This window comes from Colossoma macropomum, unplaced genomic scaffold (genome assembly GCF_904425465.1).
Source record: "Colossoma macropomum unplaced genomic scaffold, Colossoma_macropomum, whole genome shotgun sequence".
Taxonomy (NCBI): domain Eukaryota; kingdom Metazoa; phylum Chordata; class Actinopteri; order Characiformes; family Serrasalmidae; genus Colossoma; species Colossoma macropomum.
The window spans coordinates 9928910-9947063 of record NW_023494790.1 but is presented as its reverse complement, the minus strand read 5'-3'; the positions used below and the strand labels follow the sequence as shown (position 1 = coordinate 9947063).

The window sequence follows — 18154 nt, the reverse complement described above, 5'->3', positions numbered from 1 at the left end:
GTGTGTGTGTGAGAGAGAGAGAGAGAGAGAGAGAGAGAGAGAGAGAGAGAGAGAGAGAGAGGGAACATATCCAAGGCCACCTTTTAGTTTTTCACCATAATCTGAAGTCGTGAGTGCAGGTTTCCATAGTAACGCTTGGTAAGGTAAGCATGACCAGTGGTGCTGTCCAGCACACATATGAGCTCTGACCTGATATTAAATCTGCTTTAGCAAATTTAAAGTCTGTGCACCGGTTATATTCTTGATTGGCCCTAATAAGCCTCAGTTTGTCAGTAGGATGCTGTGATGCTTCAACCATGTTTTAGTGATTCTTCTTCTTCCAGACTAGTTTGATGTGAGATGATTTCAGCTGATTCACTAATAAAAGCAAGACTCTGCCTTTGCTCACAGTAAATGAGCAGTGTTCTCCCCTTAAGTTAAAATAAATGCACAGCATTTGCTGCCTTTACAAAGCGAAAAGTACTGCTAAAAGTGCTGAATGTCAGAGATAAAGAGAATTAGAGACTGAGGAGACACAGGGGACAGGGACAGTGTAAGGGAGGGAGAAAATAAACAGGAAAAAAAGGGTGAAAGAAGAAGTAGTACAAAAAAAAGATCCATTGGTGTGATTTGGGGGCCTCTTTAATAAACACTTCCCTTCCTGTCTTCCGCCAGTCAGTAAGGAGTGTAGTTATTACTGTGAGACGTCTCTTTGGGCCCAAGGATCACCCCTGCCAGACCAAATCTGCCTCTGTACATTTCCCAAGGTCCCCTCACACTGACGTATCCAGGACAACAGCAGGGCTGAGGCTGTGTGGAAAGCCCCCTCACTAAATCTGCTCTTCAGTACCATCTAAAATACACACTTATTCTCACACATTCTGCAGGCACACATTCCAGAATTTAGAAGAGGGGCAAGTAGGCACAAACTAATGTGGGCTCAAATGTGATATGATTTTTCATGTAGTTCAACACATTTAAGTAGAACATGCTTCTGGCCATTTTCTCAATTTCCAATAGCAGTGTCATCTGAATTTTCCCAACAATCTGATCCGGTTTTACATCATAAAAGTACCATTTCAGTATAACTTTTTTAGAAAAGTCGACATAAATTTTACATGTGAATAGACGTGTAGTTTTTGCACATTTACATGGTAAAAATGCATTATCAAATGTGAAAAAATGTGTGATCACACATGAAAACGTGTAACAAACCTCTTTGTACCTCTATGTAACCATGGACAGTGGTTACAGGCATGTTCACACATTTCAACTTGTGTGATCACGAATGAAAAAATGTGTGATTACTTGCAGATACATCAGTTTGTTCACAGGTGAAATACATCTAACTTTTCAGTAAGGGAAGTGCTTTTTTCTGTTTTTATCATTCTTTTGGTGATTTTAATATAGTACTGATTTGATACATGTGAATACGTCATCATTAGCTAGCCAGGCTAAAGTACACCCTCCACACAGCAGGGTTTGATTTGACACAGTGTTACAACGAAGCTTCCTAATGTGAACTACATCAGAAGTCCATATCCCTCCACACATGCATAGATTAATCAAAAGCACACTATTCATGTCATGTAAATAAAATGTGCTATGTTTGACACACTCTCTGTTCACTAATCATATTTATTTCGATGCATATATTGTCATGTGTTTAGGATGGGACACTTGTGCTTCAAACTTCAGATTCTGTTGAATGGTGTTTTTCAGTTTACTTTGTAGCAACTGTTACAGCAAGCTCTTCTGTCTGTTACAGGTGACATTCTGAGGTTGCTTGAAAAAAAAACAATAATCTTGCTCTTCACTTTTAGCAAGACTAAAATGTGTTAGCTTGTGCTTTGCTCTAAAGCTGGCAGTGTACTTCAAACAATGACAGCATAAACAGGAATTCACTGCTCTCGGAACAAAACCTTGTATCTCCAATTTTGTCGTTTTTCAGTTTTTGACATAATTTGAAAATGCATGTTGCCAACAGAAACAGCCCAAAAATGGCTTGTAAAAAGTCTGGTTCCATTGACTTACATTAAAAGTAAAGTATGTTTTTTCCTTCTCCTGTAAAGTTACCATTTTAGAGAAACAAGGTTTTGTTCCAACAACAGTGAATTGAACTGCTGCCTGTTGTAAGCATACTTGAACTTGGTGTATATCTCAGCACTGCTAGAAGTCTGCTTAGTGCAGTGGATCATTCACAGTCAGGGGGAGGTCTCAGAATAAACAACAAGGTGATTAGGCCAATCACAGTCCGGAGAAAGTCTTAGAATGAACAGCATGGTCATTAGGACCAGTCACAGTGAGATAGAGGCCTTAGGATGAAGAATATGGATATTAGCACCAATCACACTCAGAAGGAGGTCACCACTGTGCAGTGGTTAGGAAGCAGCACAAATCGCACCAAATGGACTCAAGAATCACCGTGTCGTTTTGGCCAAAAATATGTGGTTCTGCTTTGAAGCGACATTTTCATTTGAACTATACTGCTGGCTTAACCTGCAGGCATCCTAGAGTCAACACTACAGAACTTAGATCAGTTAATAACAACCAGCAAATGCTCTCACTTGCACACTGGAAGCTTTATTTTTTTTTCCAGTCAGCTTTAGGTATTTTTCGCTATGTCTCTGGAGGAATATTAATTCCAGAGGCTTTTATTAAACTGAAAGAACTTTGGTTCCTCTATATGTGGTGAAGTTGGATTAGGCCCCACTGGCTGGGACATTATTTGCCTGGCTGACGCATTTGCTGGGTGTGAAGAAAACGTTGTGTGTGTGTGTTCTGTCCATCATCTGCTCTCGCTCTGAGCTAGACACACTGTCTGACACTCATTTGTCAGCTTTTCATTTGACTAAGCTTTCTGTAACAGAATCGCTAATTAAGAAGATGAAAGGAAGAGAATGGTCAAAGGAGTTAGCGTGCCAATCACACTGTGGGCTGTAAAACACACTGCTGAACACCAGAGATGGAGTACAAGCCTGCGTGTGTGCGTGTGAAACAGTATGGTAAAGAGAATTTTGAGCTCAGTCACAGAGGTATTAAAATGGACACATCTTGTCAGTGTCACTTTCAGTACACGCATGTGTACATGCGTGTATGCGTATGTGTACTAATGCCTTCCTGTGGTTTGTGGCTAATGTGTGTGGCCAGCTCTGTTTGAAAAACAGTGCCTTTTCTCTGAAACTACACTACTGTACCCATTTGAGTAGCCATTTGAGTGTACAACATACATAGGACCTTTTTGGAATCAAAGGCAGGCATAGGAAATAATTGAGTAAGTATACTTAAGTGATTATTCTTTGTTCCTCTTGCTGATAGACCCGGTGCATTTGAATTTGTTGTTTTTATTAAATCATCCAACCAAATTTAGATCACTGTAACATGAAGCTGCTCACGGCTTTGCTAATCTTATCTTTGTGTGAAAGATTGTCAGCATACCATATCACAACGTTTAGGCCCAATCCCATTTCTTATTTTTACCCCTATCCCTTGTTTCCGAGGGTCACTTTGCCCCTTGGGACTGTGTTATAAGGGTTTATGGTTGAAATCTTCCCCTACGAAATGGGACAACCCTCAAATAAAAAAGAACATTACTTTATTAACAGACTATTATCTAGTCTTTAGTTAAACTTTAAGAATCATTTGCCTTAAAAGAGGGGAGATGAGACAATTATTTATTATCGCCCACCCTAATTCTCAGATGATATGAAGCTGAAGTCAGCTATTCACCATAAAAGGCATCAGAATGTAACTGCCGCACCATTTAAGGTGGAACGGGAAATTTGGCTAGCTAGCTACTGAGACATCAGCATACTATTAGTGATTTTTATGCTTGTTATGAAGAAAAGGACAATAATACATTGAAACAACATTAAACCAAGATAATACGGTTATTGTAATTTTTTAGCAGAGAAAATACTCACATTTGTGTGTTTCTTTGGTTGCTTGTGCAGCCATCTTGCTATTTTTTTTGTAACTCTCCATTTGGAGTGTGCTTCTGAAAAACCTCTGTTTGGAGGGCCATGTAGCCCTAACACTTTGCCCTTCCCCTCTATCTCAACAAATATTGGGACACCTTACCCCTAGACATGAACGTGCAAAACAGCAGGGTAAGGATAAGTGCCAGGGGCAAGGGGTGAAATAGGATTGGGTCTCAGTTTATTTGTTATAACATTTTCTTTTTGCTTTTATTTACTTTAGTATGTTTAAAGGTTGATACTTTTTACTCCAAAGTTTCACTTTTGAACTTTTTGAAATATATGAATTATCATTCATATATTTCAGTATTCATAATTTCACTTAAGCATAATTTCTCTATGCTCCCACCTGACTGTTAGTTACAAGAGTAAAATGATCTCAATGCAGCATTAAATCAAAACACATACAAGTTAACAAGTATTTAGTTGGTTACACTCAGAAAAACAAGTATGAAACCGTCGCTGGAGTGGTACCCTCAAGAGTATGTTCAAACACCAGTCATGTTCTATGTTGTTTTCTGATGATAATTTGTTACTTGCTCTGTATTTTCTGTTCCTTCTTTCTGCACGATTGAGTTTAGACGTGTTGCATTTTACTTCCCTTTTTTGCTGATGGAGCAAAGCTGCTGATGATAAACTGTAAAACTAGACGCTAGCCACAAAGCTTTACACAGCCCAGCAGAGCCTTACATACACTCACTGTCCACTTCATTAGGTACACCTACTTGTATCTACGCTCACTGTCCATTTTATCAGCTCCACTTACCAGTTAGGTGCACTTTGTAGGTCTACAATAACAGATTGTGGTACTATTTAGGTGGTGGTCCATCTGTTCTTTGCAATTTGTTAGCCCATTTTCACCCTGTATATCAATATATGGTCATAGTGGTGGCATCCTGTGGCCAGATCCTGACCATCGATGAAAGACGAGAGGACGACCAACACGAACTGTGCAGCAACAGATGAAGTATTGTCTCTAACTGTACCTCCACATGGTGGTTTAACGTGGTAGGTGTGTCTAGTAGAGTGGACAGTGAGTAGACAGAGTGTTTGAAAACTCCAGCAGCACTGCTGTGTCTGATCCACTCGCACCAGCACAACACACACCAACACACCACCACATCAGTGTCACTGCAGTGCTGAGAATGATCCACCACCCAAATAGTACCACAATCTGTAATTGTAGAACTACAAAATGCACCTATATGGTACGTGGAGCTGAAAAAATATACAAAGACTGAAGATACAAGATAAGTGTACCTAATAAAGGGGTGTATATTAGTTCAGGAGTGATACGGATTTGAAAATTACACAGAGTGATATCATTTTCACGTCTTTATTCTGCGAGGAATTTGTATCCTTTCTAAATGAGAGACTTCCTTAATCACACAACGCAATCTTATGACTTTTACTGACTGACTGACTGAGAGTATGCTGTCCGCTTTCACTTCTCTGTTTCTGGACACTGAACGGTATCAGTACACTTCAGTTCATTATTACTTCTCTCTCTTTCTCTCTCTCTCTTGCTCGCTCTATCACTCTCTTAACTCTCTCTCTTTCTGTCTTATTTCTTGTCTCTCTCTTTTCTCCCTCGTTCATGCACAGACATACTCACACATACATTCATACGTACATATACAACCCCCCTCTCTCCCCCCTCTCTCTCTCCTGTCTCCTCCCCCCTTTCTCCTTCTCTCTCCTTTAGAGTAATGAGTGCAGTCGGGGACATGTCAGCGAATGTTGAGCCCAAAGGCTATGTGCAGACGTCTTCCTCATAAAGAGAAGCCCACGCACAAGCTTATCCCATGACCCATTTCCAACAATGCCTTTCTGAAAAGACACACACGCTCAGGCCACAGGCAACAGCAGAATGGGGGGCAACACGAGAGCAGAGAAGCTTCGTCTGTTTGTTAAAGGAGGGGAGTGAGGCAACTCTGCTGACTTAATATACAAGTCAGATAACATGTACTGGCAGAACGTGATGATTAACGTTTAGAGTACAAAAAGTACAAAAGTGATGCCATTTGCTATTTATATACAGTGAATATAAATTTGTTACAATGATGTAGTGAATTTCACTGATCAACATTTGTTTCCACAGAGCTTCAGCTTGAAGTTTTGAAAATTAATTTTAACTGAAAGAACCAAACAGCAACACTGCCACTTTGAATACATCGACTACAGCCAGATTGGGACTTTACAGTTGAAATGGCATTTATAATAGAGCTTGAAACATTTGTCGGAAGTCGAGGGGAACATGAGTGCTGAAGTTTTGCTTTTGGGTTCTTTTATCCTGCCTCCACATTTTTTTCACCCCATAGTTCCCCTTGCTTTAGTTTTTCTCCATACTGTATTTCCTCCCTGCTGCCATTACTTTAAAACATTAATCTGACATGCTGGAGTCACTTATGTGAGTCACTTCTGACTTATGTTGTCAGAATTTGTGATAAAATTAATGTGTGGGGAAATAAAAATCTCCCTATATCAGCACTGCACAGATGAAAACAATGCATTATGGAAAGTTTACCCATACCAAAAATGTTTGGGATATTATTCAAAACATTGCATGATAAATAAATTATTCAGGCAAGACTTAAACTTAATTTCAGACAGCTTATTATTTTATCAATTTATTTTATTTTATCTAATAACATTATTGTTACTACATGGTAATGTAACCAGCGCTATGATTGGAAAGATCAAGTTTTATTCAGCATGTTGGCTGATGGGCATCAGCTCCAGACAGGATTTTCACATTTTGTTATGATTTGATTTGATTCTGTTCTATTACTTTTATGTGATTCAGATCTTTTTTACAGAATAACTTTTCTCAGAGAATATAACCATTTTATTATATTTGATTCTAGCTTTTTAACATTGATGCAGCCACTTTCAGATCAGTGGTTTATAATGCTAATACATACACTGTCACACGACAACCTCAGACATTAAGTGGACCTAGACATGTCCACTGTCTAGTCTACAGATTGGCTAATTGTGTCACTAACATGGCCTACTTACATTCACAACCCCCTGCTGCATTCTGGCAAAAAAAGAGCATTTCACACCCTTGTCCTTCAGAATCCAGCTCCATGTGGACTTCAGCTGCTGATGATGGTTCAACTTCAGGTTCTCTCTGAATTATTTAAAGCAGATTTTTTTATGTTGTGTTAGGCTTGACCATCTACACTAGGGAACGCTCTGTGTTAATCTCTGACAACATGAGTGAAAAGTACACGGAAAGAGCCGATGGCAAGGTTTCTGTACAGCTAGGATGAAAGCCTTTACCATCTGCCATGAGGCACTGCATGAAACCAGCTCTGGGATTCGGTCTCCTTACCTGACTGTGTGCATATGTGTGTGTGTGTGTATGTGTGTGCGGTGGTGGTCTTGTTTCCAGATTTTGCACTCATTAGAAATCCCCCTGACTGTCTGACTGACACAGGAGCGGTGCAGGAGGTTTATTAATCTCCATAGGATGCAGTGTTGACTCTAACTTTTCCCAGTGGAAAGCAGTGTGCTCATGACCTAATGCTGGTCCAGCCCATACTGCATTACTGAAGCATGGTGGGAGATCATTCCACAGAGATGAAACATTCTGTTTCTGCTCAGTATGAAAGCCTTTTCATTACTGAGGAATTAAGCATATTACTGTGCTGCTTCATTATACAGTATATTACTGACTTATGTGACACAAACAGCACATATATTAAAAGAATAATCAAATTTACATTGTTTTCTCATCACCCCAAATGTAGTAGATCGTCCAAGACTTTTGCTGTGAGAAATTTTCTTCTTTAGTTTTACGCTGGAGCTGTGAGGCAGTGTAGCTAGCAGGTAATGGAAGCTTATAGCCTACCCTGGCTGTTAGCACTGGCCTACCGCATGGCTAAATATAATACAATAGAATTGCCATGTTGAGTTGTTAAGTAACCTGAAATAAACTTGCTTGTGTGGTTTCTGGCACTGTATGACAAACAGTTATCTATACAAAAGAGTTGTGGACAATATCCGGACTACAAGATACCTGCTAGTACTGTTTTTAGCATGTCTTATTTATGTCATATTTGAGATTTATTATTGACTTTTCAAAATTTCCAAAAAAAAAAAAAGAAAAGAAATATTGTTAATATATAAACAAGGTCAGTGTGGTTTAATATGAAATGCACCATTCAAGTCTAAATTGTTCATAATGGTGGTGATAAGAACCAGAAATCTAATGCCTCTAAAAGCCACCTCAGTTACCTCACACCTCAGTTACATTACAAATGATTATGGATATGGTGCCTAATGTCTGAGACAGATCTAGTGTCTGTTTCATCATAGTTTTGAAATAAGGTTTTGGATTAAACTGTATTTTATAAAATGCATTCATGGTGGAGAGGTACATGCAGGTTGTTATAAGGGAAAATAATACCCAAAGAAAATGTATTCACATATAAATACTCAGTAGATGCATGTAGGTTTTATTTGCTTATTGACAGAAAATAAAATGGCTATACTTGTGCTTTAGACATCGTGACCCTTGGTTCCTACCAGCACCACTGAAATAAAATCTGAGTCACCAAGTCACCTGAGTCATTCAATGATCTATTTCACATCACACCACCTTGAATGACTTTGTTTACCTCTCAACAACTGGATTATGCAGCAGATTAGACAAATTGACGGAGTTCCCCTTTAACAACTCAACATGTTTTTTTGTGGCAGGGATGTGATGTTTTACGCATGCATTTTGCAGACTGATAACTGGTGTGATATGAGCCTTGTTAACCACATAAAACCACTGCACAGCTGAAGACGCATGCTTTGAACACCAAAGATGTCTCGGAGATTGACTACAGTTATGGGAAAAATTGTTTGTGTGATTTTTTGCCAAATTGTTGGTTTAAGCTGAGAGCTGAATTCCAAAAGCCTTAGAGCACAAAACGCTCACTCTTGTTGCACATTTGCTCTGCTTATCTGTGGCTGATGAGAGCTGTGTCATGACTGAGAGAAGACTCTCTTAGCTTCCTGAGGATGTGACTACGTCCAGGGTAGAGTCTTCTCCATGAGATACTGATCAGCGCGCACACACACGCACACACACACACACACATACACACTCTTACAACACTAAACCTCAGCACATGTTCACCTCAAGCCATTTCTCTACTCCTCCGTACTCTGACTTTAAGGCATCAGTCCATTGCTAAACGTGTCAAATCCTACTATATGCTTATGGATAACACTTAGCACAGGACAGGGAAATCGTTCGTAGAATAAGCAGCTTAGCTCTATGCTTTCACACGCTTTTTAAAATCAGATAATAGAGTCATCAAATCAAAATAAGAGGCAAGATTCATTCATGTAGACACGTTCAATCTAGATAAACTCACTTATTGCTTTCAGTGACAATGGTGTACACCCAGCAGGACTGGAACAGTATATTCAGACCCACTAGAGAGTGAACTCGCCCTTGAAAGGGTAAATCGGGGCAAAAGAGCAGCAGTTTCAAAGGCTACATTTTAAATGAATGACTTGTATGCCACCTAGTGTCGTGTCGTAGTATTGCATTTTTTCCTTCACCTGGTAGCACAGAGTTAAAAAAAAAAATGTTTTGTTGTAGCCCATTACAAGATATTTAATCTGTATGCCTGTTGACCTTCTTATTAATGCATATACATTATTACCGTTTTAACCTAAAACTCTCTCTCTTTCTCTCCCTCTGCAGTCACAATGATCCCTGTTCTGTTTTTGGCAGCAACCATATTACCAAATGTCAGCAGCACAAACAGCACAAGTGGTAAGTTTCATAAAGGACCTGGAACTATTTGCACATACTAAACAGTTTCTATTGATATCAGTAGTTCTTCTTTTTTTTAGCTATAGTATTTGAATGACTGTACCTTATTGATGTTTCTAGTAGGCTAATATAACTTCGAGCACATTGTTTTATATCACTTTACTGGATGGCATTGCCATATGGCAATAATGATTTTTTTGTATGCCTGACTACAATATATACATAATTTTTCTCTTACATTGAGAAACTAAAGGCTAAAGCTCTGAGTAACAGGGTATACATTTACCTGATCACATGCCATCCTGTTGTATTCCACATTCTGTACAACTTTTTCATACACACATCACAAAGCCCTTTCAAAGTGTTTATAATTCAATATTAATGAATACCAACTTCAAGAAAAAAATAAACCACAATCTCTAGGAGGTAAACATTTTGCTTCTTAAAAAAACAATTCAAATTTTCTGCATTCTATCCAAATCGTTTCAATGTAGTTGTTGCTATATGGCAACAGCATGCAACAATGGAACCGCAATCTGCATTGCACACAATAGGAGTAAATTCTGTTGGACATACTGGACACTGACACTTCCACATCAGTTTTTACATTCCAAGTTGATGGTTTACTCAATATAATTTTCATATCCGTACCACAGCAGAGTATTGATTTGCTCTCATTGTATGCAGACTGTAGTTCCACTGTTATATTATATATATATATAAAATACTTAAAAGGTTTTGGCAACACTTTATAACAGCAGGCCCTAATAAACAGCAGTTTAATCATGAATCTAATATTTTGCTGATTGCTAATAATTATATTAAAGTTAGATATGTATTAATAATTGTTACCTTATGAATTATTAACTTAATGAAATAGAATAATCAAGATTTATATTGAATTGGAGAAGTGAATCATTACTTATAGTTTGTTACTAAGGATTAAGTCATTTGATACTCATAAATTACAAAAAAAAAATATTGTTCACAGGGTTTACTTAGTTGCACTAAAACAATTCATAATAATTATGAATCAAATGTGTATATTCTATTTTAAATAATTAAGTTGTTTTGTACTATCGTGCTACTTTGTGATCCAAGAACTTTTTTCAGTGCTTAGTTAATCATTGTTATTGGTAAGTATATGCTTTTTGAAGCATTCATAATTAATTGAAACCTTATTATAAAGTGACTTTATAATGTGGTTATGAAGATATATTGTATTATGTCTCTCATGTATGTATATATATATATATATATATATATATATATATATATATATATATATCACATCATAACACTTGCATACTTGTGTATTTACAGACAGCTTATGCATGTGCTTTGTACTTTAACTCATGTAAAACTATGTAGAACTGACATAAACTTCTAAACCTGTCCTTCCTTCTAAGTTCCATTACTTGGGAATGGTGCTTCATAATGTTGTTATAATAGGAACAAATATCCATCACTTCAGGATAAGGTCCTTAAGGTCAACGCAGTGTCATTTACTTCATATAACATCTTATGTAGTCTTGTGGTTACTGACATAAGCTGGTCCTAAATATTCAAATATTGCTTCATAAATATATTATTCAGTTCTTATGCATGTGTTATGCAGTGCCTGTGCAGGTAGCCTTCAAATAAAGTGGTACTGATAAGTTTCTGTCTGGTTATGTTCCAGCAGTGACTGAAGAAAGTGGGTCATTTTTGTGGGTTTACGTAATATTATTTATTTTGTACATCATTTGAAAAAGCCATCTCTCTCTTTACATTTCACGTTTTATGATTAATGAATTATTAGAAAAAAAGTCCAAAATAACAAAATGACTTGTCTCTTACAATTGCAATGCAATGTCAGTTAATTCATAGAACATCTTATGTCATCTTGCAGTTACTAGCAAAAGCTGGTCATAAATACTCAAATATTGTTGTTATTCAGTGCTCATATATGTGTTATATAGCCTTCAAATAAAGTGTTACCATTTTTTTCTAAGTCGCTGAGTAAATGGTAAATAATTCAAAAGATATAATTCAAAATTAATATCATCATTGGCAAACTGTTAGGTAATGATAAAGTTTCTATTAATAGGGGTCTGTTTTACCAGTTTGTGCAGAAAAAGGATATTACATCTATATTTTCCAGTCCTCATCCAGGAGTAACCCTTTACTGCACATTCTAGTGGTTTCCCTTGTCCTAGCATACCTTATTCAACTTTTCAGCTTATTAATAAACTGTTCAAGAGGTTAAAATGGATGTATCAGAGAAAACTAACATATGCAATGCCAGGGGACTCCAGGAGTAGCACTGCTAAACACTTCATTATACTGTTCTCATGCTTTAAGCAAGACTTGACGTGCTGTGACACCACTGCCCTGTAGTACAGTCATTTTACTGAAGGTGGCGCTGAGCACTCGTATTAAGCCAAGTTGGTATTTTAACAGAAGTGCCTTTTTTACCATTTTTGTAAGAACTTAACTCCGCAGTCTACATTATAAAAATAAGTGGTACACAACTTTACTTAGACTTATTGAATCTCTACCATATCTTTGCACACTGAGACACAAGAGTTTATGACCTCAAAAACTACAACAGCTGCTTATTGTTTAAAGTGAAACACTGATTCAGATATGAAATGCATGCATGCAGTGGCTTTGCATGTCTGTAATCATTTGACTGCTTTAGAATTGCTGCTTTAGGCCCGTTGTCATCGTTTAGACTTCATATAATCATTAGTTTCTCTCTAGGCAGTCATGCTGAGTCAAACATGGATTAAAATGAGCTGTTATTTCACTGTGGCTGTTGATAGTCAGGCTGTGTTATAAAACTGTTTGCTGGGTTTATTGTCACAACCTGCTGTTAGGTGGGTGACTGGGGTTTAACAGCATCGTCAAAACAGCACTGAAGTGCTTTATTAAAGGGACCATATGCTACATTTTTCTTGTAATTTTTCCCCCCTGAGGTCCACTTATGACATCTGTGTGGGTTTATGTACCAAAAATAGACATAATCCATTTTTTATGTGAACACTTTCCAATCTCTCTTTATCCCTGAGAATTTAAGGGGAATTCCACCATTTTTTCTAAATTTTGCCGTAATTTTATAGTTGAGATGTAAACAAAGTCATTCGGAGTGGTTTTATGTGAAATGTTCCATTTTAGAGAAAATAATCAAGTCAGAATTGTTCACAGTGGTGGTGATAGTAACTGGCCACCAGAAGAGATTCAACAAAAGTTCTCTCACAGAAGGTTATTACATGAACTAATTGTTTTATGATAGTTTTGTGATATTGTTTTGACTTTAATCATTTTTTTTGAAAATCAAATCCCTAAAGAAATCTTATTTTTTCAGATTTACCACTGTTACCATCATCAACATATAAAAACTCAGAAGACATATTTTCTTTAGGTACTATTTGCCTTACAATGCCCAGCGTGTACCTCTCTTCCATTAATGAATTAAAAAATAGATTTTAGGCCAAAAGCTTTTAATAAAATTATCAATTTGAAAACTGTCAAAAAATGTGGTAAACACTTCAGATGTCTGGTTCCTCTCATCATCACCGTGAACAATTTTGACTCCCTAAATTTCTCTAGAATGGAGCATTTCAAATAAACCACTCTGAAAGATTTTTATATTTCAATGATTAAATGATTAATTTAGCAGAAAATTTTTCCCTTTAATTTCCCTTTAAACAGGCTGCTTTTATTACAGTGTCTTTAGTAATGATATTCTGACTGGCTGCTCTGCATTGTGTCTCACTTAAATAGCAGTCCAAGTAGAAGCTCTCTTTATAGCATGGTGAATGGGTGTGTATATATATATATATATATATATATATATATATATATATATATAGTGAATGGTACATTTTGAAGGTTTAACAATGCTCACATACTACATTCAAAACAGTAAGGAACATTTAGTTGTCATTAATACGGGCCCTTTAAGTCAAGCATGATGGCTTAGATTGACTGTATTAGTACAGTAGCAGCTCACCCAGCAGCTCCACTCTGCCTCCTGTGGCTCTGTTACAGGGCCAGTTTCCTGTTCTTTTGTTTTGCGGTGGTTTAACTGCCTCTCCTTCTTCCTTTAGAAGACAGCGGGTTCGCCAGCCATCACATCCTGCCTACACTGTTAGTGCTCTCACTGTTAGTGCTCATCGCAGCTCTACTGGCCTGCTATTGCCTCAGGTATGACACATAAGTGCAGACACCCACACATTCACCCACCCATATACCCACACACACACACACACATACCTCCACCCACCCACACACAAACACCCTCATGCTCACATATTAAGTGTTACGTCAGCTCCAGACACTCCTCCCACTTCACAAAGGCAGGGCCAGGAACTGAAACTGACACATGACACAAAGCTAAAACTGAAAGCAGAGGCTGAAGTAGGCTCAGAGCTGCATGGTCCTCTGGCTTAAGAGTGTGTCGTCTTGAGTGTAAGTGGCCAGACGTAGCCTCTGATGAGAAAGAACAGCCTTAGTTTTCGATGGTAAGAACTTACTCACTTTATAAGCTCTAATTAGTTCATTCAAGAACCGGATGTTTCTTCTTATTAGCAGAGTTGGAGGATCAAAGTCCTGTGACTTTCCTTTTTGTATCCATCTGACTTTCTCTGCCGGGATCACTGTTATCTGTCTAGGTTCAAAAACCAGAGAAAAGCCGACATCACCACAGTCGACAAGAAGATACCAAATGGCATTCTGGAAGAGCAAGGTACAGTGAGCTGTCTTCTTAACATGTCTGCTCTCTAAAGTCTGTGTAAATGGCCTCGGCTGAAGGTGATGTGTATATGGTTTCCGTGGTTTATTCGCACTGAGAACAGGATGCAGTATGCTAACATCCTCCTGTCTGATGTACAGTGAGCTCTAAATAACAATGAAATCATTCATTCTTGATTAGTTTGCCCAGTATTTCCATGCCTGAGCATTGTTTGCTGAGAATGATGAAAATTACAGTAAAATCCTTAAATGATGCATGACAACGACTGTTTAAGCATAAATTTGACCCAGAGTTGTTCAGACCTATTTTCATATTTGGCCTAAGTTTCTTTCTTTTGTTTTGTTTTGCAACTCTAGCATCTCTGGTACTATCCTTACCATCCTCCCCATCCCTATTCTATTAAATGTTACATTATCATATATAATTTTCATGGTGAAACAGTGATGCGTAACACTTTTTGGTGGTTGACTGACTGAGTGAAAAACAACACAACAAAAAGAGACATTTCTCTGGACAGATGCTCCATCTCTGTTCAAGTACTGACCTTTAGATGCCATACAGTGGTAATAGTAGCTTTCTGGTTTGTCAGAGAATGAACTAGGCATACATAAACACTGTATGTCACCTGACAGTTGCATGTTCTCCTTCTGAGAAATTAAAGTTCTCAGCAGCGTTTGAGAACTGGTTGGTATAGTATCTGTGTTAGCTATTTGTGTCCACCTTGTTTGCGGTCAGACAATGAACCCGAACTTCGGGGCCTTATTTCCACTGTTATGGTCTTATGAATCTTATCAAATGTGTTGTGTAATAAGGTTCTCCATATTCTACTGGCAGTCTCTCTTAGAAGCTGTTACTTAGTTCGCACCACGAACACCACACACCCAACCATGCGAAAGAACCTGAATGCTTTATAGGTGTTACTTTGCATTAATCAGTTTATTAATCAGTTGCATTAATCTGATCATTTTATTAATTGATAAAATGACTGGATTCTCAAATGGTTTAATTGTTATTATTAATAATATGTTATTTATTAATGTTGTTATTAATTATTAATTATGTGCATTCATTTTAAGGAGTGTGTGATTGTTTACTAGCATTAAAACTAAAGCTTGCCTATTTTAAATTACTCACACTGGTTATTTTAGTCCATATGACAGAACATTAAACCACTTTAGACCCCAAAAAAATTATAGAACACTGTCCAAAACAAAGCATTTGATTTGGTAATTATAAGTTGAATTCACTTAAAAATTGTGTGCCACATCTTTAACATGAACACAAAACCAAGAGATAGAAATTAAAACAGGCCAGGACTGAAAGGGAAAATGTCTTCAATCTGAAAAAAAAACACATATCAACAAGAATACCAAATTCTAGAATTAATGAATAGGGATATTGAATGGACTGACTACAAAAATTATGCTCAAGTTATTGATGGATGTGATATAAGACTGTAAAAAACATACAGCTTATGTGAGCTAAGTCAGATAAATCCCCCCTACATTTTTCTTCTTTGAAAGACTGAAGTTACTGAAAGATATTATATTATAAACAATTCTGAACAATTAGAAATAGCCAAATACAAATTCATCAGTTTGTCTGTAGTTTTGTTCTGACTTCTGAATGACATATAAATGTAGATGCCGAGTTCAGTCACTCGTTTAAGCCCTGCATATCTGTGAGACAGAGACAAACAGAGAAAGCTAATCAGTTTAGCCAATTCCTGTAAGATATGAACTGCTGTAGGTCTATAGGAATTTGGTATAAAACATAAAAAACTTTGAATGAGATTTATATTTACTGACTGAAGTTACTGCATGTGTGATTGATCTTGAACTTGGACCATTAAGTTAGCAATGGAGTATGAACTTGGCGGTCCATTCAGTAAAGCAGCAAATGTGACTATGAACACACCACTAAACAGAGTTTTGTCATGATTTATGTCCTGAACTCGTCATTGCTGCTATGTTGGTTAGCAGAAATATTGACTTCTGATCAGGCTCATCTGTCTCCATATCCGACATAACGCTACAGCACATTTGAATACTCTTTCTGCCTCTTTGTGACATCCATGGTGAAAAAAAGGGATGTATAAACATAAAAGATTTATTACAAATCACAAACTGAAGTTTGCAAAAACAAAATCTAAAATATAGTGTTTACAGTAGATATTCTGTTTCCTGTCACAGTTCACATCACGAAATTACGGCGTATCAAGGCTGTCGCGTGTCAAATGCAGATCGGTCAGCAGAGGCCTCTGTGGGGTCTTGAGGGTTAAGAGATTGATTTTGCTCTATAGTGATGGTTTAGCATGTGACAACCACTTCCCTCTTGTTCTTCTTTTTTTTAACTGGCTTTTTAGCTTTATACATTGGCACCTGAGAGGAACAATGATAATGTATTGCAGTAAATCACACTGTATGTGCTGTACCTCTGGAGGTCAGGTATTCGTGAAAGTCAGCTGAGTGAATGTGGTCTTACTGGCACCACGAGAGACTAAGTCTCTCTGAAACCTCTTTTTTTACCAGATAGGGTTTGTGGTTTGAGCTTGAACAGGAAGTGACTTTTTGGCTTTTAAGCTGACAAACATGAACTATCACAATAAAATCTCTTCTACTTCCCATGTGTGCTTTGATAGTTTTGCTGCTTTTTGCTGAGAACCTAGAGGATGAGGAAGTTTTGTGGAGAGTGGTTGGTTAGGTCAGTGTTCGGAGACGCCCAACTGTCACTAACTGGTGTCACCCTTTCTTTTTTGGAGGGGCTCACAATTCATTTTAAGTATGAGATTTCTCCTGCGGCATAAGCTAAGTCTCCTATGAGTGCCCAACCTGAATGTAATATTAGCTCTAGTTTTGAGATGCTCTTTGATTAGCCAGATCAGCTACACTTAAACTCTTCTGCTTTACATTTGGGTGTTGCAGTCTAAAAGCGCTGTAATGAGTCAGACATTATGGTGTTGTAGCCCTCATCGTTTCTCTGTGGGTTGCATTACGCAGTGTTTAGTCTCAAACAATTCCACTCACAGCCTGTGGATACATAATTTACATCTGAATTGTCCACACAAATCAGTGAATACAGTTTTCTAAGGATGCCCCACCATATTCAGCTGGCTAGTCATATGCATACTGTAACATCGGCTCAGAACGCAGAAAACATAGCCCGTATAGTTGAATGCTCTTTTATTTTGAACAGGCACCTCAACAGACAGCAAGAAATGTCCAGCCCAGCGCTAACCCCAAAATGAAACACAGGGAGGTGGCAACGCAGGAGGACATGACATCCGAGGAGGGTAGACACTTCCAACCACTAGTTACACACAAAGCCCACCCTCTTCGGACACAGTTTACACTAAGCAACGCAACTATACTAATAACAGCAGCAACAGCAGCAAAAATGAGCATCCTTCTTACCCAGGAGTGTGGCGTGCTCTGAGAGTGACTGACCCCCCCTAAGCTTCTCATGGCAGCTCAGCCTGTGGCAGATGCCACAATATAAAGGGCCCATATCCTACATTTTTCTTTCACTTCATGTTTCCCTTGAGGTGCACTTGTGACGTCTGTCAGGTTTTATGTACTAGAAACAGTCAGTAATTTTTTGAAGGACCATTTTAAACTTCTATTTATCCCTTAGATTGAAACAGGCTGTTTATTGTTACTGTGCCTTTATATGACT

At 37.8% G+C, this 18154-nt stretch overlaps 1 protein-coding gene across 4 annotated transcripts in view; it reads left to right on the top strand.

Moving 5' to 3' along the window:
- The window catches only part of ptprea (protein tyrosine phosphatase receptor type Ea), a 121821-nt gene that overhangs the window by 76132 nt on the left and 27535 nt on the right, over window positions 1–18154 (top strand). The window contains exons 3-5 of one of the 4 annotated variants that reach the window (XM_036572076.1): window positions 9670–9741; window positions 13836–13932; window positions 14400–14473. In XM_036572076.1, coding sequence (XP_036427969.1) covers window positions 9675–9741; window positions 13836–13932; window positions 14400–14473 — 238 coding nt within the window. In that variant the 5' untranslated portion in view covers window positions 9670–9674. Of the gene's footprint in view, window positions 1–9669; window positions 9742–13835; window positions 13933–14111; window positions 14250–14399; window positions 14474–17674; window positions 17772–18154 lie in introns of those variants that run through there. The other 3 variants (XM_036572079.1, XM_036572078.1, XM_036572080.1) reach the window with 3 other exon arrangements.